The sequence below is a fragment of the Paramacrobiotus metropolitanus genome, unplaced genomic scaffold, assembly GCF_019649055.1.
Source record: "Paramacrobiotus metropolitanus isolate TYO unplaced genomic scaffold, Prichtersi_v1.0 Parri_scaffold0000068, whole genome shotgun sequence".
NCBI classification, from domain to species: domain Eukaryota; kingdom Metazoa; phylum Tardigrada; class Eutardigrada; order Parachela; family Macrobiotidae; genus Paramacrobiotus; species Paramacrobiotus metropolitanus.
In genome coordinates, this window is record NW_026570288.1 from 770,224 (window position 1) to 795,613 (window position 25,390).

Below are 25,390 nucleotides of genomic sequence, written 5' to 3' on the forward strand. Positions count from 1 at the left end.
TCCACAAGTATATATTTCAAAAAATTAGAGGGAAATATTTCTTGGATACATTAATCGATTTTGCAGAATACTGGAAACATTACTATTTCCAGTTTAAGTGTTGACGGTTTTTGCAAGAAAACCGTTAACCGCTTGTTGGTGTCGAGTACCGCGCAACACTATAGATCTTTATTAAATGAATTTACTTAAAAGCTTTAAGCGAAATATAGACATATACATGTACATCGTTCATCATATTCCGTTTGAAAAAGTCTTTAGTGCGCATATCGAGTAAATGGTGGCGGTTATGCAGCGAGTTTGATAATTTTTACAGGTTATTTAATTTTAGAATTCACCCATTAAAAAGGCAGCGCCGAACATTAAATTTGTCGGCAGTCAATCGGCACGAGCCTAGCGACGGCTTTTTTGCACTGCGTTCCCGCGAAGTTAAGAGACGAAATTGAGGCCCGCTACGCAATGCGTCGCCCTTGATGCCAAAAGCGCCGCCCATGCTTCTACGTTGAAGCGGTTTACAAAATATCTGCTAATTTTGCAAAAGTGCAGCTTGATTTCAGCGCGAAAAATTGCATTTAAAGATCTTTGTTAGACAGCCAAAAGTTGTAGCGGCAACCGATGTGTGATTCAAGAGATGCCATGAGCCATGAGCCAACAATGCCATGAGCCAATGACTGCTATGTTTTTGTTTATGTGGCTTAGTTTAGTTGGTGAAAATTAAAGAGAGCGACGCTCACGTCCGCTGAGAAAGGACACAAGGGCGTTGTCGATGTGGACGGTGCACAAGTTAACCATGAACGAAACCGCCCTCCTATGGACGCAGCGGGCCGGAGAAACGGCGGAGGTGGAGGACGATGAAACGTATGTGCCGCGAAACCACCTGGCACTGCCGTTGCTTAACGGTATCCGGACGCCCAAGGAGGTATTGAAAGGGTGTGATTGAAGCATCTTGACTCGAAAACTGTTTATCAGCGCTTCGTGTAGCTGCTGTTGTGTAGCCTGTAGGTAAAAAGGTTATTGGCTCATCAAAAGACGTCAGAAATGCAGCTGTGTGCTGTGATAATGGTTACTAACTTACTAGAATCGGAAAAAGCTTACTAGGCCCTTACCTTAGTTTACTGGAATTTAGACCTTTTGATCGTAAACTGGTTAGATGAAATTATTTTCTCTTACGTATTATCATAGAACTTTTGGACGTTCAGTGCTTTGTCGCATCTGCAGTCAGCCAGATCCAATGAGCTTTATCCGGTCACCGGGGACATCCTCCTGCGGATGACGTACCACCGCTGCATTCTGACACTGCAAATTCAAAAAGGGCGAAATCTGAAACCACCGAATAAACCCGGCTACACCAATCCCTATTGCAGAGCTCAAGTGGTGCCTGAACAAGCGTACGCAACATTAAACGAAATTTACGCTTCGTGAGTGACATTAGCCAAACGGACATTTTCGCGTGCGCTATAGGGAACTGAAGTGTCGCACGCGGTGTATCCAGCACGATCTTAATCCGAAATGGATGGAAACCTTCCCATTCTCGGGCATCGATCCCCGTGAGATTCACCACAAAAAAATCGCGATCTCAGTATGGCATCGAAATTGGCTGTGGCCGGATACTCTTCTCGGCGAGGTCATCGTGGATCTCGCAGGTACGCTAGGCTGTTGATTCGTATAATGCAAAGCGGGCATACATAAAATAAACAAAGTAAGCATTAAGATATGTTCTTATATAATTAGATCCGGTCAATCTGGATGGCGTACGACGCTGGTATCAGCTGGAGTAGCGGCGTGCCATGGAAACTGACAAAACATTGCATTTTCAACGCTCCCACGTAACCACACCCGTGCTGTTTGTAACCAGTTGTACTGGTTTTTGCAGTTTTCATAATGTTGCTCCTCATCTTTATTCCACATTGTTCCTTATAAGTGTTCCCGATCCTCAGGAACGTTTGTAATTAATTGTGCTGTCCTAAATTTTGTACCTTTGCAACTTGGTTTTTACCTTAATCTAGATGGTGGCAGTGACACGACCACTGGCAACTGCCACCGGGAAGGTAAGATTATTGACAAGCAGTAAAAGCTGGTAACTGCAACAGGTCTGGATCGGCTTGAACTATAATTCTGGTGCACCAGCGCAATCAAAGCTCCGACGTATTTATTTGGAGGTTGTTAAAAAGCTTTTTGACAAGCTTGTCGTACATACGTCTGCGTAATAGCCACCATCCCAATAAAAACGCAGTTAAGGGTCTTCCCAAAAACCATCCAGAAAGTTGATTACCCACTGTTTAATAGCTGGTGCCACATTCCTCACATTAAACACTTAGGAGAAGTTCGCATGCAAAAAGCGATGCACTTTTGAAATCTCATGGAAAAATTAACTTAAAAGGAATGTAGCAACGTGGCTATGTAGGCAATTTCTTATTCCAGAATTTCACCGATGACGGAGGTGTTTTTAACTAGAAGGTGATTCCAGCGGATCCGACAACGGTAATAGCAAGGCGAGCATCTGCATAATCATACACTTTCGCGGAAGCCTAATTGCAACATCTTTTTTAACATCTTCGAAGTTCTCTGGCTTTTTGCTGCTCCACCTACACAAGAATTTGTTCACATTTTTAAATTAAGCCTGATACAATACAGAAGTGTCTATGCATCTGTCGCACGTACAGTTCATAGCACAGCGGGATAAATGGCCAAATACATGATCTCCCCTGTAAATCGTTTTCTGTGAGAGAATTCATCCAGGTTAACAGATCCTGGACTTTGCTGTCTGGAAGTTCCGAACAAAACTGTTCAAGCGCTGACTGGAAGGAGGCTGCTAATGTGGACTTCGAGGCTTCCGCGAAGCTGTATGGCCACTGCGGAATGACAACACGGAAGGGGTCGTGACAACAGGCGAGGCGTGAACGCGAGCCGAGGGTCATGTCTGTAATCTGTTGGAATTCAGTTATAAACGATATCGACGCCAAACATATCGAGGATTTGCTATAAAAAGAACAGTTCTTCAGCAGTAGATGGTGGCACACTGCGGCATAATCAGGAGCCGGCCGATAAGTTCCTCGGAATGTAGTAAAACCATCATCGGTGTGCAACATCGGCCAGTGTTCAGGGAATTCCAAAAATTCGTTGAACAATAGCAGCGAATTGTCGGTAATGATCAGCCATTCCAGTTCCACGTGCAAGAACTGCAGAAGCGGTACCAGTGCGCGCAGACAATTCTCCCAATCGCCAATGAGATAAATAGTTCTTGTGTTCTTCGTTAAAATGCTGCATAGCACTTGAGTAACAATATGGTGATCTCTGAAGATACACGCCAGCGAATATAATTCCAGGTTTTCGAGATTATCGATAGACTGGCGTGGTACGATCAGACACTGCTGAATTGTAGCAGAACTTAATAAATTATGAAAGTGCCTACACGTCCTGCAAGGAAACAATCCGCTGCTAATTATGCTAGGTCACAGGAAACCAAAGAAGCAGTAGAAAGGAATAAGTTTGCCATTGCGGTGATACTGTAGCAGCCAGTCATATGCGTAATCATAAATATGTACGCAAGTACAGTAATGCAGCACACAAACTTATTTCTCTGACTCTGTTGCACACTTTTCGTCAGTAGCACAAAAGAGAAGCGGTACCGGTCTACTGGATAACATTCCCGCTAGTATATTTACAAGTGGGGTTATCGGTAAACGGAAGCAGGTAAAATTGCAAACTCGCACGATTGTCTCGCCACCCGGATTCGACCATGTTAAACGCAGACTTCTCGCATCTCTCGTAACATAACTCGTTGGTCACCAATCACGAGTCACGCCATACGGCCTGCACCACTGCGACTACACTGCTGCGACCACACTGCTGCGACCACACTGGCACATTTTTGGTCGCTGCCGCTAGCGGGAATGTTATGCCAAGCGCTCCACGCCCAAACGAGGGTCATGGTCATAACTCACAAGTCTGGCCTTAGCAATAATACTGCCTTAGAACGATAAATGACAGTCACTAAAACTTCTCCATTGGATAAGTTGGGAGAACCTCCAAGCTGTTCGCGAGTCATAACTTCAATCTTCATTGATGTTTGTGAAACGAGCGCTTTAGCGACGGAGCATAGCGAGAGCTTCCGTAGCGACTACTACGGTTGCCGCTTGCGTGGGCTGTTCGGAATTGCGGCTCACGGAGCATAAAACTGGCAAGTTACTGTATCTAAATGTAGCTACATAGTTGGCCTGGTGTTGCTCGAAGACATCCAAATAGGAAAATTCAACAAGATTCAAATCTACGTACAGGTCATTTAAGCGCAATTCACTGGGCTTGTCCATGTCTAGAAAGTAAAACGTAACACGATATGTACTTCGCTATTTCTCGTATTCCGGTCACTTTGAGTGAATGGTTTCATATTCCGGTCACCGGTCTTTTGCGTCTCACCCGGTTTAGAGTATCTGTTACTGTATTTGTTTTGTTTTGTTAGTAAATTTATTGATGTCTACTCTTCAAATTTAATGAGAGAGGTCGTTTTTATGAAAACTAACCATTTCTGTGAATTGTTTTTTGTTAGGACATTTTGCTGCCTGGTGACCGGAATATGAAACTGTGTAGTTAAAGTGGCCGGAATATGAGAAAAAGCGAAGAATTCAGTGTTGAAGATTTACTCGTACGAGTATTTCTGCACATCCACTAAAATTTGCATCTTCGCGCGCTCTCACACACCCTAAAATCGTTTTATTGCATCCAGTAGCCAAATAATGTGTACGCTATATGTCGGTGTTTGTCACATATACCTATGTAGAAGTACCATAAAACAGTTATTTTCTAAAATGCACTAAAATGCATTATACATTATACATCTTATGGAAAATGCATAAATGGGTTTAATTGTTTTAAACCGCAATTCATGTTGTCAGCCATCCAGTGGGTTTTTCTTGAAATTCGGTAACATTAGGCAACTGCAATTAAAAGCAACCTGCAAGACAATGCCGAAGAAAAACAGATTCTGTCGGTATGTTGCCTTACCATCCACTGCCACAATAACGCTTAACATCTCGTCCAATATTCTGAGCGCCGTTTGGTTCACCGTAGGGACTGAGGCAGTAAACTGCGTAATGGCGAGGACCACGCGTTTTGAAAATATCCTCATTCGTCGGGACTAGGCGCCGACCTAGCTCAATCAGCACGGCAACGCACTTGTTGACGACCCCGAGAAACATTATTTCCTTCCGAACGCTACCAGTAGTACAAAGGAAATAACTGCGGAGTTTTGGCATGTCCTGTATGCGGCCCAGTACATCGGCAATATTGGGAATGGCATGAGTGAACATAGCCAGAGGAAGTAGAACGTGGCGAAAGGACTGCTTGGTAACAGGCGACCCCAGTTGTCCGCGCCGCCGGATACGCTTTCGAATGGCACCGACACCGTCGAACACGGAATAACATTTGACGGTGTTATCAGGCAGGGTAATGTTTACATTTACTAGCGAAAAGTCTTCGCACCAAAACCCATCAGTGATACGTGCTGGCTGCCATGACTCCGGATGGTCCTTGTCAACGCTGATCAGGAGGTCGACTCCTTCGGCAGCTTCAGTGGGCTTGATATTGGAGGATACGAACATCATTCGCAGCTTCTCCATGGATACCAGCCGCCGCTGTTGTTGCATACAGCCGATTTGCACCCAAAACTGATCATTTTCCACTCCGCAGATGTATCCTCGGTATGTTGGCTCATCATCATCCACAACATCGACAAGGAATTGGCTATAAACTCCCGTTACCAGCGGTGTTGTGCATATCCGTGGGAACAAGAAATCCTCCATCACGGATTACCGGATCCGTTTCCTGTTCTTAGGGATCAAGTTCTAGTCCGATAAAAAATCGGCAAATGCACAATGCACATTCCAAACGCCGATCTTGCATAGTAACTATATTTATGTATTTAACGGCGTTTAAGCGTGACAGGGAAGAAAGCGAACGCGTTGCAGCGGCCAAACCGATATTACTCCTGCATCAATAGCTTGGCCGGCATCGATCCCGAACATGTTATCGCTGGCTACAGGCGTACAGTTATCCCCATGCGTATATCGCCAGCATGTATTTTCCAGCGCATTATCGATCTATCATTATTGTTCCCTGGTTCTCTTACCGTACACAACACACAAATAATGCCATATCGAAAAGGGGGGTGATTTATTGATTACTGACAACACGCCCGCGAAGCGGGAACAACCTCCAAACCCCCAAGAGTAGAAAAACACAACACAAACAGGTGGGTAAGTCGATTATGATCCAGATATTCCGATGGCGAGGCAAGTTGGAGCAACCAAAAAATCAGGAACCTTGCGCGTGGTTACGGCGGAAATCCACAAGACATTGACGTACTGCCACACAGTGAAAACTGTGTCAAGGCGGATTACAAATAGACAGAAACCGAAAGGTCACACTTAAATTTCGTTAAGACTTAAAAGTGTGGATCACTTTATCGCCAATGAACTTAATGAAAGCCTTATAAGACATTATAGAAAAATAATTAAAGTAGCGCCAAGCAGAAAATGTATTACAGCGAAATTTTAATTAAGGATACGCGCGGCAGCTAATATAGTTTATGCGTATTTTCCGAAGCCGGTGGTAATAAGGCATTATGCCAAACTGCGACAATGTAGAACACTGCTTTTAGTCGGCTTGAGAAATAATGACTCCAGTAAATGAATAATGCAAAAGATATTGATATCACTTGTTTGGTAAATCTGGCGGGTTATTATTCTGCACATATAAAGAGGTCTTTCTCCGCAAAGGTTAGCAGGAGCTGTCCCACTTTCCCAAAGAGAAGCCTGTGAAAACAGGGTTTGCCTCACATGTCAAAACGCACAACAAAAGCAAAAATGCTTCTAACCCACATTCAGAATAAACGATAAGACACAATGCGTCGCCGAAGCAATGCAATAATGCGTCGCCGAAGCAATGCAATAATTAAAATTCCAAGAACACCAGATAATCAAATGGGGACACACTGCAATTACAATATGCGCTACTAGCGCGCAATTACACGATGACCCAGTAATAAAAATTCTAGTCAGACCACAATACAGAGCCAAATAAAAGGGCGACGCAGACCTGTTGAGTCTGCACTGCCAAAGTAATTAAGACAAGCTAAATTAATTATCAGTGTCAGTAGGGCTCGCAGCTCCTGAGTCTCGGTGGCCATGATAGCCATGCCCGCGTTTCCCGCATTCACCACAGACGTGCGAATAATAGCAGGAAGCAGATGACCGAGAGCAGTTGCCTTCTTGAAAGGCAAAGCAGCATGCAAACTTATAGCGGGACATTTTGGCGCCACTGCGACCGCGAAAAGGCTGACCTTTGTCGCTTTGATCGGCGCCATGCTCTGTTCGGCGATTAATCGCATGAAAATGCTTGAACTGACAGTATTTCGTGCTTGGTAATCATTTAACGAAAACCCTTCGTTCTCAGCAGAATGTCGAAAGTCGGTTTCAAATTCAAGAACAGCCTCATCCGTAAAATTACAACGCATAGAAGCCAAGTATTCGTTATATTCGAGATGCTCCAGGAGCGTCTCTGCATACTGTCCAGACAGAGTTTTGCACAATTTAACCGCTGTTCGCCAGCTGTGAACGGAAAACTCATCCAGTGAAAGATCAAGAGGAGAAACATGCTTGCTTTTCGACCCTGGTTTAGGGCACGCCAGCTCATGCGGCCTCTGCAGTTTACGTGCTTCCGTTGGGAAGCAGTTAAAACTTTTGGCCATAAACTCAGACTTATCACTCTCAATTGAAATGACTGAAACAGAGCGGTGCAAGCATGCCGGCTTCAGATTATCATACTCACCCGCGGTAGCACTGCTGCGGGGAAGATTGACCTCTTTGCGGTCGGCGTGACCTTTGACTGCACGCTGGCCAGGACTGCCGTGCGGTGGGCTGGCTTCGCGGAAATAGGGAATTGGCTTGGGTGGCTTTTCCCGACCGCGGCCGCTGTTCTCGGCACGGATGAATCGCTCCAGGATGCAACGAACTCCTTCACGGCTTACAATATCCAGGTTACTGGGGAACTTGGAAGATTCTCCAAGGCACAACAGGGCAGACTTGCTGGATATCCCTTCGGCTTCCAGTTCACTCTGGCATTTCCTGTCCAACTTCAGTTCCACAACCACTTTGGCAATAGAATTGGTGTCATCCACAGGGAACATCCGAGGCTCTAGAAGCTGCAAAAGTGCGTTCTTGCCGTCGGTATCCCCATGAGAAATATCTAATCCAACACACAGTTCCCTCAACTTCTGAACGCTAAGCTTACGCAAAGCGGACTTTGACGCTGGCACTACCATGGCGTAAACAGATATGGGATTAACCAAAATTAGAAAAAAATATAAACTTCATCATTGCCGGACGCAGTGCCAAGTGTGGGTGCATACACTGCGAACAGCTATATATAGTACACGCTGACCATTGACCATCAAACCACTGAACAGACAGGACAGACCACAGCGCTCCACCCACCATCACCAGGTCCAATAATATGCAGATTATTGGCATAATCTTTCCCGTCACCGGGCCTCAACCGCGGTGTGGCTTTTATTGACCCACGCAGGCTCAGGCTGGCCGGAGTAGCCAACATGCTTACACCATAGAAAAGGATAATACTGTACACAGTATTATCCTTTTCTATGCTTACACTGCTCATGATCAGACAGCCATTCAGTGCTGTGGTAGTGGTGCTTATTCCACCACGGCTAGGCGATTAACTCACCATATGGACAACCGCGAGTAGTCCCCACATGGATAACGTTCAAACTCGTGAGCTTGAACGTGGTCTATCTGTCCTAATATTTACATTCGCAGCAACATTCCATCTCATTATTAGACTAGTGACCTTTGCTATACCCGTAGAAAGATCCCGACTGTGAACAAGAAGATAAAAGCCCGAAGTGTCAAGGCAGATAGCCATTGAAATTTGAGGTGAGCGAGGCGGAGAGTGAGTCTGCCAGGCAATGGTATTTGAAGGTCCGTTTTTAGCTATTAAAGAGATGCAACAGCAGGCGTCCCAAGGGCAAAAAATGGCGCGCTTTGCTCCAGTTCCGATTTTTTTAATTTTGGAAGATTTTTAAGACTTTCTGCCGGAGGAGTGAACCCAGCCCTAACGACTGGCCTGGCCGTGTGAATGCAGCTGACGACGCTACTCTCGCTTTTTGCGTCACCCAGAAGTGTGTCGCTAACTAACTTCTTGATCACCCAGTACACCCTCTTGTGCGCCTTTCGGCAGCGTGCCGACGCTACTGTGTTCTACAAACACAATGGCTTCGTAAATTTTTGTTTTTCGACGTGAGCGAGAACGGTGTCAGCATACTGTGCAATGCGGCGATTCACCTCTAAAATCTCAACATCGACGACAGCTACAGCAGCGCCGCTCATTAGATTTGGACCTCTAATCGACCCGCGCTTTTTGACAGGCTTTTTAAAGAAACTTCTTGATTTCAGGGCAGAGATTGACATTTTTTCCTGACATTTTTTCGTAAATGTTTTCAGGTATTCAGAAGTTGTTGTACAGGCCCCACCGCAAGACCAACGTCGAGCAGGCTCCCGATAAGACAATGGCCAGGCCGAAAAAGAAGGGACGTAAGTCGACATCTAGGCCCATCCGACAGTAGCTTAAATTTCGGACAAATCAACTCTTGATATCAAAATCAGCTGTAACGTTTAAAATTATTTTACAGAAGTATACTCACATAGGTCGTCAGACTAAGGTCACTTCTATGCGCTAGGAAATTTCATGGTGCATAGCACTTTCGTAAAAATTAATATGCGATAATTAGTAATACTTTATACTCAGTGGGCATGCATTGCTCAAGTGACAATATCAAGATTCAGATCTATATTGCCACGAATGGGATACACCAGAGCCGGCAAACTAGAAAAGACTGACCAAAACCAATATTATATTCTGAAAGCCCGTAGTCGAAAACCCGGCCAGATAGTATTCATTTCGTTCAAAACCTCTCCCGCTTCGAGCGCCAAAGCGGAAGGGTTGATTACCCTCACCAAAATGTAAATAAATTATTATAATAATAATTATCATCGTGGTATTTTTAACCAGTCAATGTTGCCACGTAAACCAAATAAAATATAGTTAAAAAAATGAAAGTATTTTCCACTAATTAAAATATCAGAATGAATAGCAGACCGTTATTACTTACGACAAGAACGCCTACATATGTATATATCTAAAGTTGTCTATCGTTAGACATATGTATATATCTAACGTTGTCATCGAGGACAATTTCTAAACAAGTGCCGGCCGAGCAGCAATCGCTACACTATCACTACTTGTGGTTGTCTGTTCAATCAGTGATAGACCCAACTCCCGCCACTGTTCAGTGCACAAACCCGTTATTAGTTCAGCGAGTGACCAAAATACCACTATATTCTAGTTAAAATAGCCAGCAAAGTCAGTGAGTGACCGAACTACCACTACGGATAGTTATGTGAGCGGTTGACCGAGCTGTCATCACTGTCCGATGAACAGAGCCCGGTAGGTGAGCGGGTGACCGAGCTGTCACTACTGTCCGGCGCAGAAAGTCCGTTAGGTGAGCGGGTGACCGAGCTACCACTGCTGTCCGGCGCAGAAAGCCCGTTAGGTGTCGGGTGACCGAGCTACCACTGCTGTCCGGCGCAGAAAGCCCGTTAGGTGAGCGGGTGACCGAGCTACCACTGCTGTCCGGCGCAGAAAGCCCGTTAGGCGAGCGAGTGACCGAGCTGTCACTACTGTCCAGTCTACAAAGCCCGTTAGGGAACAAGTTACCGAGCTACCACTACTGTCCGTGCACAGAGCCCGGTGAGTGAGCGGGTGACCGAGCTGTACTATTGTCTAATGTACAAAACCCGTTAGGGAGCGAGTAACTGAGCTACCACTACTGTCCGGTGCAGAGAGCCCGGTAGATGAGCGAATGACCGAGCTGTCACTACTTTTCAGTGTAAAAAGCCTGTTCGGTGAACAAGCGACTGAGCTACCGCTACAGTCCGTGCACGGAACCGGGGAGGTGAGCGGGTGACCGCGCTACCACTGCTGTCCGGCGCAGAAAGCCCGTTAGGTGACACGAGTGACCGGGCTTTCACTACTATCCGGCGCAGAAAGCCCGTTAAGGAACGAGTGTCTGAGCAACCACCACCGTCCGTGCACAGAGCCCGGTAGGTGAGCGGGTGACCGAGGTGTCACTACTGCCAGTGTAGAAAGCCCGTTAGGGAACGAGTGACTGAGTTACCACTACTGTGCGTGCGCAGAGCCCGGTAGGTGAGCGTGTGACCAAGCTGTCACTACTGTGCACAAAGCCCGTTAGGGAGCGAGTGACTGAGCTACCGCTATTGTCCGGTGCAGAGAGCCGGGTGAGCGAGTGACCAAGCTGTCATTATTGTACGGTGTAAATGAGTGACCGAACTACCATGCTACTGTCGCCCTTTAGGTTTACGAGTGACCGAGCTGCCATGCTACTGTCGAGTGCACAGAGTCCGTTAGGTGAGCAGGCGACCGAGCTACCACTACTGTGCGGCGAACGGAACCGGTTAGAAAAGCAAGTAATCGAGCAACCACTACTGACCGGACATATACCACCGGGCACACACCACTTTCCAATGAAAAGAGCCAGTGAAGTGACGAGTCACAGAACTGGTGATCCAGTGCACTATCACTGTTTCAAATTTCATATCTTACAGATTGATATTTCGGCTTTCTTTTGGGTAGGGATATCGTAAAATTATCTGTATGTACAGCCAAAGGGAATGCTTTCAAGCTTGAGAGAATCATGAACTGATTTTCATAGAAAATTCGTGTTTGCCCTATTGCATGTACCGATCATGTTTCGACGAAATATAGATGTTATTCTAATAAACATTTAATATTCATTTAAATTCAAATAAAATGGCTGTGAACCACAAGAAACGCGGAGGCGAAGCCGAGGCTGTTTCTTGTAAAATAAAAAAGTTACAGCTGACAGCAGTAAAAAGAAGGTATTTTGCAATTAACTTGCCGCTCAAATGAGCATTTTACTCGTATTATGTAAAATAAATATTTATTTCACTCGTTGTGCATCTGCAGTGCCGACAGAATTGGTGATTATCATCATCGCTTGCTGCCTGATTTTCCTGGCCATCATATACTACTTGGTCCGGCGTTGGTGCAAGCGCCGCGAGAAGACCAGGGACGCCAAGAAGCGACTCAAAGACAAAGTCAGTCTAGAGAGAGTTCAAGTGTTGGACGGTGAATTTTATGTGCCGCAGAACCAACTGGTATCACCGTCGCGTAGTGGTATCCTGGCTCGCAAGAAGGTATTTTACGATGTAACGCTGGAGCATATCCAGCGTTTCGTAGAAACTTGAAGCTGCGTAGGTAGGAACAAGATACTGTATAAGGCCACCAGTGCAGCTACGATATTTAAAGGGTTATTAGAATCACGAAAACACCGGAACACAGACTCTTAGTTTATCACCCGTTTACATCATTGTCTTCTTTGCATTCGGCCACATCTAGCGGTCCTCATCCGGTTACCGGAGATATCCTCCTACGTATGACGTATGGACGGTGCACTCTAACATTGCAAGTGATGAAAGCGCGCAATCTGAAAACCGGTTACTGCGATCCATACTGCAAGGTGCAAGTTCTCCCTGGACAAGCGTACGTAGCCTTAAAGCAAAATTATGATACCGCAGTGTCATTATTCGAAAGGGCACCACACCTCTGTGGGCACTATAGGGAATTCCCGTACCGCACGCGCTATATCCCGCACACTCTAAGTCCTGAATGGAAGGAAACTTTCACATTCGGGGCTATCCAGCCCACTGAAATTTTCGAGAAGAAAGTCGTTATCTCCGTATGGGACAGGAATCGGCTGTGGGCGGATAGTTTTCTTGGCGAGGTCATTGCGGATCTCACAGGTATACGTACATGCTAATCCAAACGACAAATAAAGCAGGTTTTAATGAGTTTGCGTTGATCTTTCGTCAGATCCGAACCACCTGGATGGCATACGGCGCTGGTATCAGTTGGAAGAGCGGTGTGCCATGGAGACCGGCAAAATGTAGCATTCGTCACATTACACTCCGGTGCTGCGTGGTTGGTAGTGTTACACTGGTTTGTAAGGAAAGTCGTATTCCTCTCCTACTTTTCATTATTGTGTATTGTACATGTTCCCAGTGTTAACGAATTTTTTTAAATAATTGTAGTCTCCTAAATGTTTCGGAACTCCATTTTTACAACTTGGTTTACCGTAAAATTCGATTTTGTAAAGGAATGTTGAAAAGAGTCTGGTTTCTACGTTTGCATATGACGAAAAAAAAGTAATTTCCGACGTTTTGTATCATTGAAACAATGTTCTGCTTGCGCATTACGGTTAACGTTTCTTTTTTGTTGCTTTAGGTGCGATAGCACTAATGGTTACTATGAAAAAACTTCGCCCACATTAGTACTGATTAGGCAGTTAATGAATGTATTTAAACCTTGGAGAAGCTGTAATGATTGCGCGCTGAGCGGCATATGGCAGAGCACTTTATTGTTAGGTATGCCGGTGTTGCCGTTACAATACTCATAAACCTTCGGGAATCCTGCTGCATTCTTTGCTGCTTTCAGTCTGTAATGAACTAGGGTTTTACAGAGGCTGATTGTAAAACAGTGATACCCGCCAGGGTGCCACAGGAATTGACGGTCGACGAAGTGGCGGGTCACCTATCCGACTCTGATTATAGTGCTCGATCGCATTAAAGCTTACTATTATAAGCCGTTTCAACGAGCGTCTGATTGCCTCGCCAAATTTCGATCGCTGTCTTAAACAAATTAATAACTAGTGTAAGCATAACTCAATAAAAACGAGCAAAGCTTGTCTTTTATTACGTGTAGTGCGGGTATATGTATAGCCGGCAGTCCGGTAAAATGGGATTAATGTCAGCGAATCTGATAACGACACTACTGTCTACAACAGCACATCAGTCTGGACCAATCCAGGGCACGGCGACCGCTTTAGTCGTTGGCAGTTCACTTGATTTCATGGCTAATTAACGTGAAAATTTGGCTAATTTGTTGTCTACATAAAACATATATTAGAAAAAAGTGTTTGGGGTTGCGCAAAAGCAAATTGTAGGTGTTGTACAATTTGCTTGCCCACGAATTTGGTCTCATATACCGGCAACCTTCCCTTAATAATGTCGATCAACGGTTCCATAATGGGTGTACGTCATATCAGTTCTATATTTGTAGACGGGTGAACGTTATAATATTGTAGCGATAGTATTTGTACGAACGATAAGACCGCCCAGTTATGATTCATTCCATCGCGTTATGAATTGTGTCCACTTTACCGGCCAGTTTCCATTCTCATGAATTTCTAGAATTCAGTCTTGACACTCGCTTGCTACAGCTTGCAAGGCCTAAAATAGTGTCCATTAATGGACAAAGTGTCCATCATTGAAATATTTGTGTCCATCATTGCCGGCAAAAGTGTCCATCATTGTAAAATTCAAAAAAAAATATAAAAATTAAATAGGGGTATGACGATTAAAAAATAAATTTCTTGCCGGGTCAAAAAGAAACTGAGCAGACAGGCTGATTGTCCAAACCTTCACAATTCAGGTATGCAGGCAGCCAGTGAAAGGCTTGGAAACTCTTCAATGAGCATGAGAATTAGGCGGCCTTTCATTTCATTTCACAAGGAGTTGTGCTGATAGTACTATGCAACTGTGATAGTACTTTACATGATGAACAAAAAGTGCGAGAATAGCGTTCTACTGCAAGATCCGGGTGTAAAGCAGCAGTAAAAAGCAAGCCACTATCATTCATCAAGCTACGAAAGCAACCAGTTTCAGATTCACACCATTGCCGTAACTATATTTTCATCTGATACTCCTAAATAAAGAAAATCAAGTTTTGTTCGAGCTGCTGATTAATATATTAATTTTCTTTGATTCAGTTTGATACCGACGCCCTTTCAAACGTTTAGCCGGCTGTGCGGCTGTGGCTTAAAGAAAAATACCGCCGCCCGCGTGAAACGGCGCCTTCTTGTAATCAGGATTATTACCATGGCGTTTTTAAAAAACTTAAAACTTAAATTCACTCCTTGCATTTGCCGGGTTGTAATATGCAATGCTCTTGTTATTATGCAATGCAAGCTACTGCTTCGAGTTTTGAGCGCGCTTTATTAGTTGCAATTCTTTTAGTTTTAGTTTTTTTTCGGTTTTTAGTCTTTCCGTAGCTGCAAATGCAATAAAGTTCATTGCTTCACATAATAATATTATACCGGTATTCCTCACCCCAGATTGTACAATGTACACGGTTTAAGCTAACCACGGAAATAAAGTGCAATCGACCAATTAACAATAACGGAATTACTTTAGTGCGAAAACACTTGCTAAAATCATGTAGCCCCCCTGAGGGGGGGGCTGAACGTCCCCCCTCAGGGGGGCGTCCATCATTGACTTTCCACTATTTTAGGCCCTGATGTCAGCTTGCATCTACTTGATTGTTCCTCTTGCTGAAACTCTTGCCGTAAACCTTGCTCCGTTTCTTGAACGCCTTGGCATGAAACATGCTTTGAGTTACGTTGTTGCGTTTGACCGCTTGGGATGAACCTGTGTCATCCCAATCGGAGCCACCTGTGTAATTGAGTAACATCAGCAGTAGCGTCCCCGGCCAGCATCGTTGCCGGTCGTACCACCTTTCAACCTAACAGCCGACAGATCGTGGTACGGTGGATTAACCAACCCACTAGAACAGCAGCCAGATAGACTGTTGTTACATGGCGCTCCTGTATTCGAACCAGTACTGTACTAGCACCTGGACGCCTGCAGCCAACACCCGCGATTATCATACCATCGCCACTTCCCACACCAGCCTGCGGAAGTCCCGGAACGGATAGCATCGCCGTTTTGTGAGTGTTACAGCATCAGTTAAAGAAGTGAAACTGCATTTTCACCGTTGATATATTAATTACATCTAAGTTTTGCATTAATTCAACGATCGCTAACTTAATTATTTCATACTCGTATCATCGCTCCTGTTTTGTTGTCATCAGTTTTCGTGGCAAATGTTAACATACGGTACATAATATTCCGGTTATATTACTTGTTTGCGCTTTCGTTGACTGTTTCGTTGTTCACCGGCACCGCATTGCCGCCTTGCTCTCGTTCGCGCCAAAACTTTCTTGTGTATCGTAAACACCGCTCTGGATGCTCTGAGAGCACAACATTAACTGTCATGGTCCACCAGTTCAATGGAATCTCAGAAGATAAATTTGCAGTCTCAACTTGGTAAACTCACCAAGGCGCAGCTGCAAGACATCAGCAACAGTCTGAATGTCTACATTAACAGGAAAGTCTCTCGGTCAGGTTATGTTGATAAATTAACTTCCTACATGGGAAAGCACAACATTACTTTGCCGAATGAACATGTGAAGGTTGATTACACTGGAAAGCTCAGCGCGCCTTCACTGCCGATATTACACACAGATATTACACACAGATAGGCTGTTGTTACAATATAGAGAACTGCCCCTGTGTTATATAGTCTGCACTCTACAGGACAATTCGTTCTGTCATATACACGTAATAAAGGAATGAAGGTTATAATATAAGGGGGTTTTACTGTAGTAGGAAAGCGTTGCCAGCATAAATCTCCGGCTTGCTGGCACTGACTACATTTATTCCCGTCAGTGTGAGTCAGTCGAACTACAGGCAGTCGTACATCCAGCCTGTTTCTGCCAGCGTATTATCGATCCATCGCCGCTCTTCCGCAAGGTGTTTGGCACTGCCTACTACTGAACCACGCAAGCTCGATTTAATCCGGGGCAGCTAGTAGATTGCCTGCTCACGCTGTCATTCGGTGTTGTGGTAGTGCTTAAATTCCACAATGACGATTGACTTCTTCCATTGAGTCATCACCTGAGCAACGCGGAGCCTGATCGTGGTCCTTCCTGCCCCAGCGCATTCCCTACAAACGCAGTACCATATCTTCTCATTATCGGACTCTTGATCTCTGTAATAGTCCCAGCAAGCAACGGGAGATTGTGTACGAAAGGAAAAGGAAGTACCAAGGGCCGCACCGCAAGGCGATGAGCGAGCGCGCTCCCGACAAAATAATGGATAAGCTAAAGCGGATGAAATGTAAGTGAAGACCTAGACCGGAGCGAGATTTAAGGGGATTAACTGCGATGTTGGGGTACCCTGACACTGATTTTTGAAAACGCCCAATCTTTTTTTAGTTTCTTTGCCGCAGCTCGCCGTATATTTGCAGATTCCTTTATGTTGAAGTTGAACATCATGCAAACATCAGTTGTTATGTTGCACGTATTACGGCGCGTTTTGCCTATCGTATCCCACAGTACTCTATGTAGGCATTCTGCCGCCTTCAACTTTGATAGACTTAATGCAATATCAGTATGCTTACGTTGCTTTATGTATCTGGTGCGTACTCGTCAAGCATGCAGTATCCTGTGTTGGATTTCTTATGTTTATGTGTGTTATGTGTTCTTTCGTTTTTTCAGTAAAATACATATTGGATACACAGAAAACACTGAGGAAATACGGTGGTATACGGTAGTGAAAGAAAAAGGTAGTATCAAAAGGATGCATACAGGAAATGTAAAGGATACTGTCAAGTGTCAGGATACGATGAGATACTGAGGATACATTTCCCAAAAAAAAGCCCCAAAAAATTTAACATGCATGAACTTATCTAAATCTGTATAATACGAATAAATACGGTGCAACTAGGCTGTAGTGCCGAAAAAAGCAGTGTTGGCAGCTGTTATCGCTAATTGCTGTCTGATCTTTCTTGCCATCACCTACTAGGCTGCGTCCGGCGTTGGTGCAAACGCCGGAGGACGGGCAAGGACGCCAAACAAGGACTCAAGGGCGCCGTCGATATGGAAAGCACGTGTTGGGTGAAACCATGCCAGAAAACACCCTCCTTGGGACGCAGCGGGGCGGGCGGACGGAGAAGATGGACGAATACGAAACGTATGTGCCGCGCGATCAACTGGCGCCGCCGTTGCGTAGCGGTTTCCAGGCTCGCAAAAAGGTAGTGTAGCTATGTGACTACAGCATTTTTACTCGAACTGCTTGTCTGCGCTTTGTGTTAGCTTCTAGCTGCGAAAATTGAAAGATGATTTAAGGTCACCAATGCAGCTGTGATTTAGTTAAAACCCGAAAGAACAGCGGAACACAGGCTCTTAGTTAATTAGACGTTTAGACCGCCTCGGAAGTAGGTAAAACCAAAAGTGAAGTCAAGCTAGAAACAGTATAGCACATTTGGGGCAAAATAATGAGAACAGACATTCAGCACGTGATAAACCGATTAGATAGCATTAATTAAGAGTTTTCACTTAAGAGCTGTCATGAAAGTGTTTGACGTTCAATGTTGTGGGCTGATTGCAGAGGTTCACATCCAACGTGCTTTATCCGGTTACGGGTGATATCCTCCTGCGCATGACTTATCACCGCTGCTGTGTAACATTGCAAGTACTGAAAGCACGCAATCTGAAAGCGCCTAACAAACCCGGTTACTCCAATCCCTACTGTAAAATTCACGTGGTGCCGCCTGGACGAGCGTACGTAGCTTTAAACAAAAATTATGATTTCCGACTGCCATTCTTCGAACGGACATCTCTGCGTGCACTATAGGGAAAACACATACAACTACCGCACGCGGTACATCTCGCAGAATGTGAGTCCCGAATGGAAGGAAACCTTCACTTTCCAGGGCATCGACCCCGATGAGATTAACCACAAGAAAATCGCGATCTCCGTATGGCATTATAATCCGATGTGGGTTGATATTTTTCTCGGCGAGGTCGTCGTAGATCTCAAAGGTACATGACGCTGTTAATCCAAACGATAAAAGCAGGTATAATGAGTTAGCTTGTGTCTTTGATCAGATCCAATCAACCTGGATGAAACAAGGCGCTGGTATCAGCTAAATTAGGGTGTGCCATGGAACCGGACGAAATTTTGCATTCTTAACGTTAAAGCAAAGAGGGTGTGCGTGAGAAATTATTATTTAACTACGAGTGATTTGTGCAGTGAGTAGTGACGCTGCTTTTCTTTATTGTATATTGCAAGTGGTTCTGAAGTTCACGTACATGTACAGCGTACGACGAAATGGTCGCATACCCAACATCTCCACATTCAGTACGTATGCAGCGCAGTGCACTGTACGACTAACCATGGATAAGTTCAAAAATAATATCCGTTTCGTACAAGTGCACTGCACCGCTTGCGTACAGAATGCTGGGTATGGGGCTATGCGACCATTAATTTAGTCCTACATTGTATCTATACTTTATTATTAATTATGTTCTGAATGCTTGTCTGTTTGTTACTTGGTTTATATTATATAATTTTTTTGACTGGATTTTGGAATGAGCCGGGTTTCTGCAGCTTGATATGATGAAAATAATTTCTGACGTTTTATGTTATTAAACTTATGTTTTGGCTGTGCATTCCGGTCCGCGGTTTTTAATCTTTTGTTCCTTTATGAGAAGTTGCACTTACCTAACTTCATAGCCCTGAAAGTGATAATGAATGTTCTCTAAAGTAGCGTCAGCGTTCTGTTTTCCGATGATATGTCGTTATCTGCGGGGGCTATTCTAAAAAAAACTAGTACTTCTAAACAGGCATAATAAATAAATTCCACAAAAGTGTAACACATAGCCGCGTAGAAACGGTCATTTACCAAGCATTAGCCGGAAGCATCGAAAAACACACATTCGTTTAATTCGTTTCACAAAAATTAAGATAATACATATGTTCTATAATTTAACGCTATTTTCTCAATGGCACTACGAATTTCTAGCGTATTCAACGCTATTCAAAGCTTCTGTACCTAAATTTTACAAAGGCTCTGACAAGCTTCTGCTGGAATCTGCAGGTCGCCAAAAATCTCGCCATCTGATAGAAACAGAGTGTGTGCACACACAGTGTGTATAGAATCATAATCTCACGTCGCATATTTTCATGTCGCATTTCGTATTCATTATTTTATATTTATAATTTCATGTGGCAGCCGACCGGAGATTGCTAAGACAAGTAATGTGAGGACTTTTGCCGCAACAGGAGACGGGCTCACATTTTAGCCGAATGCACATCTGATGAACTTCGGGGTGACATTAAGAAAAACTACAGTACAGTATCTATGCATCGCCAGTAAAAAAAAAACTTTTCTAGCTTTGTGGAAGAGAAAAACAGTGTTACATGTCGTGATGTCGAAACAAGGCAAAAGCGAACATTTTGCCCGGATAGGAAGCTTCGCGGTAGCTTTACGTTAATTGCAGCTGGCATATACGCTGGGTAACAAGGGACTCTCCCGCGTGAACTCCTTCTGTGAGATATGCCTCGACCTTGTACAAAGGACGCGCGCTTGTCCCTAGCGACGCTGTCCGTATTGTTGCTGACAAACAGTGTCAGCAAAATCAGTTGCTGTTTTGTCGAGTTACGATTCACAATAAAGCGGTACTATTCCCACATATACCACAATTGGCGTGAAGTCCGAACTTATTAAGGGTAGACCACTGGATATTACTAGTTTCATTACTATTGCCTTTTCTACCGGCATACGTTTTGCTATTTTCTGTACAATGTCTAAAGTTAACCAGGATGATGTGATTTTGTTGAAATTCGATCCTGAAGAGGATGAATGGCAGAACTGGAAGGAAAGGTTCGAAAACTTCATAGAATGGACAGAAATGCCGAAAGACAAACAACGAGGTCTCCTGTTGAATTCGTTGGGAGTGAAGGCGTTCCAGAAGCTGGTTTCACTGTGCCGGCCGAAACGACCTCGAGAATTCGACCTTGACGAATTACTGGTAAAGCTGGATACTGCTTACACGACAGTGACCTTCAGAGCAGCTGAATGGGCCGATTTTTATTCCATGGTGCAAGGTGACCTTACGCTGGAGGAATTTGCCGAAAGGTTACGGGATAAAACCACGACCTGCAAATTTCCATGTACTGTACGGAGCCTCTACCGCATGCAATCTGAAACTCCTTAACACTGCTACCTACGATTTGCTGTTCAAACTTCGAACTTTGCAGTTCAAACGACAAACAAACGATAGTGCCCTTTCTTATTTCTGCTCGCATTCAGTGATCTACGGACTATCGGCCGATTTAATGATGGCAATCGGTTTTACGAGGCACGCGGTTCGATTCTTCACCGGCTAGTGGGCTGTATGCGTTTGCAATTGGGCAGACCACACATTCTGGCAAATTTTGCTCATTTTCAACTGTCTCTTTTTCGTCCCGCGGTTTATAGTCTGCGCTATTGTACGTTAACATTCGAAACATTTATCTACATTCCGGTTGAAGCGGTTGGATCTGATCGTCCACTCGGGAAGTTGATGATAATTATTAAGATCATTAACGTGGTGCAAGCGTAGCACACAAGCGCAAATTAATGAAATGCCCATTACCCTATAGCCGCATATGTACGACTGTACGAGTACTTTTATGGATAGTGATTAATTTGGTGATACAGTGCCTGGAATTCAAAACTGTCGATCTATCGTTGCTTTGACTAGGGTACTATCGTTGAGCGTAAGAAACTCATATGCGATAATATTTTAACAAAGAGTTATACTTTCGACAGTTTAAGTTTACGTTTAGTAGTATTAGTAATATTACTCTTGTATTCTGTAAGTAGCAGAACTAATCAAAACCATGCAAGTTAAAATGATCGTTGACAGACAGTAACTCCGAAATTTAAAAACTACAAATAGGTATTACTCTGGTGTCCTGTGTATAAGAACAGTGTAGTAGATGCTCGAACAAATTTTGTGCGTAAAATTATTGCTCCTGATATTACTGAGACGTTTTAAGAGCGTAGCCAACGTTTCGGCCATACTTGTATGTGACAGGCTAGCAGAAGGCAACAACGAAAGTTAAAGTGTCGTTTATGAGCTGATTCCCGCTTTTTCGGACGCTAAATTTAAGTGAAACTATTGTTAAGGGATAATGTACCAGCTTATAACAAAAGCGCTAGTATAGTTCCATGCACTGCTTATCATTATTGAAAATTGTACGTGTTCTCTAGGCTCACGCCTTAATATTTTCTTTGACCTAAATGTTTGCACCTTTGTAAATTGGCCAACGTTTAGGACTGATTTTGCGAAAGGATTTCAGAATTTGTCGGATTGTTTATCAAAATGGTTCTATGATTTTTTAAAACGGGCTCTGCACTTTCGTAACAATATGGTTCATTTAAATATGGCTGATCTGAATATTTGACACTTTCGTAACAATACCAGTATGGCTAAATGCATATAAAGAGGGAGATACACAAAAACAGGGAAACTTACTTTTGGAATGCCATTTGTACGTACCGGTCACTTATACTCACACGAAAATCGAGCAAAAGCCAAAATTGGGATATGCGCATAGTAGCCATGTAGTATACCGCGTAGCACGCGGGTTAGTATGCGGTTGACTATGCTACCGACTATGCCGCGAACTTAAATTATTTCGGTAAATCCCATTGGCTCGTAAGTGAGCGGGCTGTCATGTGCCGCCCACTTGAGTTTCTGTACGTACAGGCTAATACTTGCACTCATAGTCTCACAGTCAGCCCCGTAGCAACCACCACTTGTGCAAGCGCAACGTCTGCATTTCGCAGTCTGCGCTCTGCAGTTGCACCGTTATAAACTTTGGAATTTAAAATTTGGCACAAAAAAGGTTTCCTTTTCTGTAACTGTCTGCTTACGTGGTACCGTCTCGTGATGTTATAAAATATGGATTTGCTGATAATTCCGGAATTCCTGTTGGCTGTCATCATCAGTTTGGCTTCGAAATATGGAGTTCTATTCGGCAGGAATCATCAGCAATACGGAATCGTCCTCATATGTTCGGGTTTTCAACTACTGTTGAGTTGCAACGTTCAACGGTAATATTTGGGCAATTCCACGACGGAGAGAACATCACTCGAAGTTTAGCGTCAACACGTTTATCGGTAATTATACGCTTATTGGTAATTATTCTATGATTTTCCGGGAATTCCTGTTATACGCTTGCGTGAATGTCAGGACGGGTTCGAAGTCTTGAAAAATTGTTAATAATTGTAAGACGTCAATAAGGGTATTTTATGATATTTTTAACGTCATCAGATGTCTTGATGAAAATTGTTAGTGCGCGCACATGCGTTTTCAGTAACGGGTAAACTGGCAACTATTGTTTCTTTTTTTGCAGGAATTCCATCAACACATTTGGCTCTTGACAGATCGGACTTCGGAGATGGCAGCTTCTGATGAGACATAAATTGTAAGTCAGCTTTGTCCGTAAATTAAATAGTTCAAAAATAAGCAGGCGTTGGTTTACTTTCACCTAAAGCAGTTGTATTTCAGACGTGTTTACAAATCCACAGTACACTTCGTGTGCCCTGGTTGTTGACTGCAACGCCAGATCGGGAATTCCTGTTCCAAACTATTTTGGATTTTTATCGAAGCGTCATGGATTATTCTAAGCTCGCCTTTTTGATTGTGATTTTGATTTCTGCGAAGTGTGAACAGATTCATTTTGGCTAGTAACATTGTTTGTTGCGTTTGTTACCCTGTCATTGCATGCAATGCAAAATTTGTTTGACTTTATCGCGCTTGTTCTGGAATTCTTTTTTTTAATACGACGACCGTAATGCTGTAGAAGTGATCTTGAAATAAAAAATTCTCCTATTAATGGCTGTCCCAAAAATAAATCAGTGGCTCGTATAAAACGTCGTCATCCAGAGCGGGTGGGAAAATTAAGTACTATAAACGCACGAATCGCAGGAAGCATGTAAACGGCATCTGCAAGAATCCAGCCAATTGGAGCAGCTGCACTGCCCAATAGCAATTGCAGCAGCTCGTCCAATGGGGCAGACGCAATCAGCAAGAGGTTGGGCTATGTGCACTAGCCAATCAAATTCGCTTTAAAACGACTCAAGCGGTGTAGTAGTCGGCGAAAGTTGAGTCGGAAATTCCGTTTTGATATCTAGTTAGCGGCATACTATTCGGTAGTTAGCGGTGTAGTTGCTGCGTACTACGCCGCAGTCGGTTTTTCCTATGAAATTACTTTAACTGTTCTAGTACCAGCGGGGTGTTTTCTGTTTTAAAAATTCTAAAAATAAAATGAATTGTTGCAAAACTATGCAATCAAAATATTCTGCTTAGGCAACTATAGCGTTTGACTGCAGGATTTCGCCATCTAGGTATGTCTATTCTAGAGTCAAAACACACTTTGATCGGCGGCCGGAAGGGCTGTGGGCCAAGGAGACATTCTGATTGTCACTGTCAGATTCTGTTTTCTTAGCCATAGGTTCTAGTACTTTTCATCCAATGCATAAAAAATAAACGTAAGCGACATATACCTTATCGGGAAGCGGGAGGAAGAGTTTGCATGTTGACTATGTGTCCGCGTCGGGCGGCGTTTAAGCTTGCAGTTGCCAGTGAATGGATTCCAGCGGCCCCACCGATATTGTATCCACAGCCTCGCCGGTATTGATCCCGGGTGAGAAGCCACTGGCTGCAGTCATTCCTGTGCACGTACATGCAGCCAAAATATGGACTTGCCAGCGCATTATCGATCCATCATCGCAAGCGCTCCTTCACGAGGCGCCTGCTATTGACCGATACAAACGCAACCTGACCGGAGCAGCTAAAATGTTCCTTGCTAACCCAGTCATTCAGTGCTGGGGCAGTACTAGCTGCACTGATCTCAATCTTGGCTGCGAGAATAACCCCTTCCATGCAGTCATCCCATGCACAACGCTGAACCTGGACGTGGTTCTTCTGACCTAAATACGGTATAATTCATGCTCTGCATACACAGCAGCATTCCATCTCATTATTGGAATCGTGACCTTTGCTATCCCCACAGCAAGCTCTTGTTGAGTGTGGGCGAGGAGATAAAGAGCTGAAAGTGCCAAGGTAGATGTCCACTGGAACTTGGTCACGAAAGGTAAGACAGCCGGAGAGTGCATAGAAAGTGCAGGCTTGTCTTTACCTTTTAAGGGATCTGGCCCGGTACATAGCACCAAATTCGTGTACATACACGGGAATATTCGCTTTCGCGCACTTCCAATCACTTTTTTGGGTTGCTTTTTTGACAATGTAGCCAAATGATTTGTATACATAGGCGTGAAATCCGTTTTCGCGCGCAACATCCGGTTGCGGAGTTATGAGGGTAACAAAATTCCAAAAAGTTTAAATGCATTCCGGTGTACCAAAAGTCTCATTATGGACCGATCCCTTTCAAATTTTGCACGTAAATGCACATAACCATGAAGATCGTTCTTACACGGATCCAGACTTCCACGATTTTTTTCGAATTTTAAAATGAATTTTAAAATTTTTGAAATTCATTTTAAAATTTGAAAATAATACTAGAACAGGTGGATCGGTGTAGAACGA

General features: G+C 44.0%; 3 protein-coding genes and 1 long non-coding RNA gene across 4 annotated transcripts; all 4 read left to right on the plus strand.

Moving 5' to 3' along the window:
- The first annotated feature begins 787 nt into the window (after nucleotides 1–787).
- Nucleotides 788–1,775, plus strand: LOC129594470 (protein piccolo-like). Its single transcript, XM_055491168.1, has 4 exons — nucleotides 788–916; nucleotides 1,216–1,385; nucleotides 1,459–1,640; nucleotides 1,729–1,775. Exons 1-4 carry the CDS (start codon nucleotides 788–790, stop codon nucleotides 1,773–1,775), a joined length of 528 nt encoding a protein of 175 aa, XP_055347143.1.
- Nucleotides 1,776–16,604: 14,829 nt separating this feature from the next.
- On the plus strand, nucleotides 16,605–19,623 carry LOC129594484 (protein piccolo-like). Its single transcript, XM_055491182.1, has 5 exons — nucleotides 16,605–17,123; nucleotides 17,811–18,039; nucleotides 18,396–18,568; nucleotides 18,642–18,829; nucleotides 18,896–19,623. Coding segments are annotated over exons 1-5 (639 nt in total). The 5' UTR covers nucleotides 16,605–17,121; the 3' UTR covers nucleotides 18,943–19,623.
- An 831-nt stretch (nucleotides 19,624–20,454) lies between these two features.
- LOC129594504 (uncharacterized) lies at nucleotides 20,455–21,343 on the plus strand. Its single transcript, XM_055491204.1, has 2 exons — nucleotides 20,455–20,968; nucleotides 21,051–21,343. The coding sequence occupies exons 1-2, from the start codon at nucleotides 20,594–20,596 to the stop codon at nucleotides 21,177–21,179; spliced, it is 504 nt and encodes a 167-aa protein (XP_055347179.1). The 5' UTR covers nucleotides 20,455–20,593; the 3' UTR covers nucleotides 21,180–21,343.
- Nucleotides 21,344–22,509: 1,166 nt separating this feature from the next.
- On the plus strand, nucleotides 22,510–23,666 carry LOC129594497 (uncharacterized). The gene is made up of 3 exons (XR_008691203.1): nucleotides 22,510–22,959; nucleotides 23,196–23,267; nucleotides 23,351–23,666. It is a non-coding gene; the product is annotated as an uncharacterized LOC129594497 (long non-coding RNA).
- Nucleotides 23,667–25,390: the final 1,724 nt, after the last annotated feature.

Excerpts from the sequence above, each read along its gene's own strand:
- LOC129594470 (XM_055491168.1), top strand. The coding sequence starts at position 788 with ATGAACGAAACCGCCCTCCTATGGACGCAGCGGGCCGGAGAAACGGCG. Across the intron at positions 917-1,215 it reads GTATCCGGACGCCCAAGGAG|TCAGCCAGATCCAATGAGCT; the intron begins GTATTGAAAGGG and ends TCGCATCTGCAG. Across the intron at positions 1,386-1,458 it reads CAAGTGGTGCCTGAACAAGC|GGAACTGAAGTGTCGCACGC; the intron begins GTACGCAACATT and ends CGTGCGCTATAG.
- LOC129594484 (XM_055491182.1), top strand. Across the intron at positions 18,040-18,395 it reads GTTTCCAGGCTCGCAAAAAG|AGGTTCACATCCAACGTGCT; the intron begins GTAGTGTAGCTA and ends GGCTGATTGCAG. Across the intron at positions 18,830-18,895 it reads GGTCGTCGTAGATCTCAAAG|ATCCAATCAACCTGGATGAA; the intron begins GTACATGACGCT and ends GTCTTTGATCAG.
- LOC129594504 (XM_055491204.1), top strand. The coding sequence starts at position 20,594 with ATGTCTAAAGTTAACCAGGATGATGTGATTTTGTTGAAATTCGATCCT. Across the intron at positions 20,969-21,050 it reads CCTGCAAATTTCCATGTACT|TTCAAACGACAAACAAACGA; the intron begins GTACGGAGCCTC and ends CGAACTTTGCAG.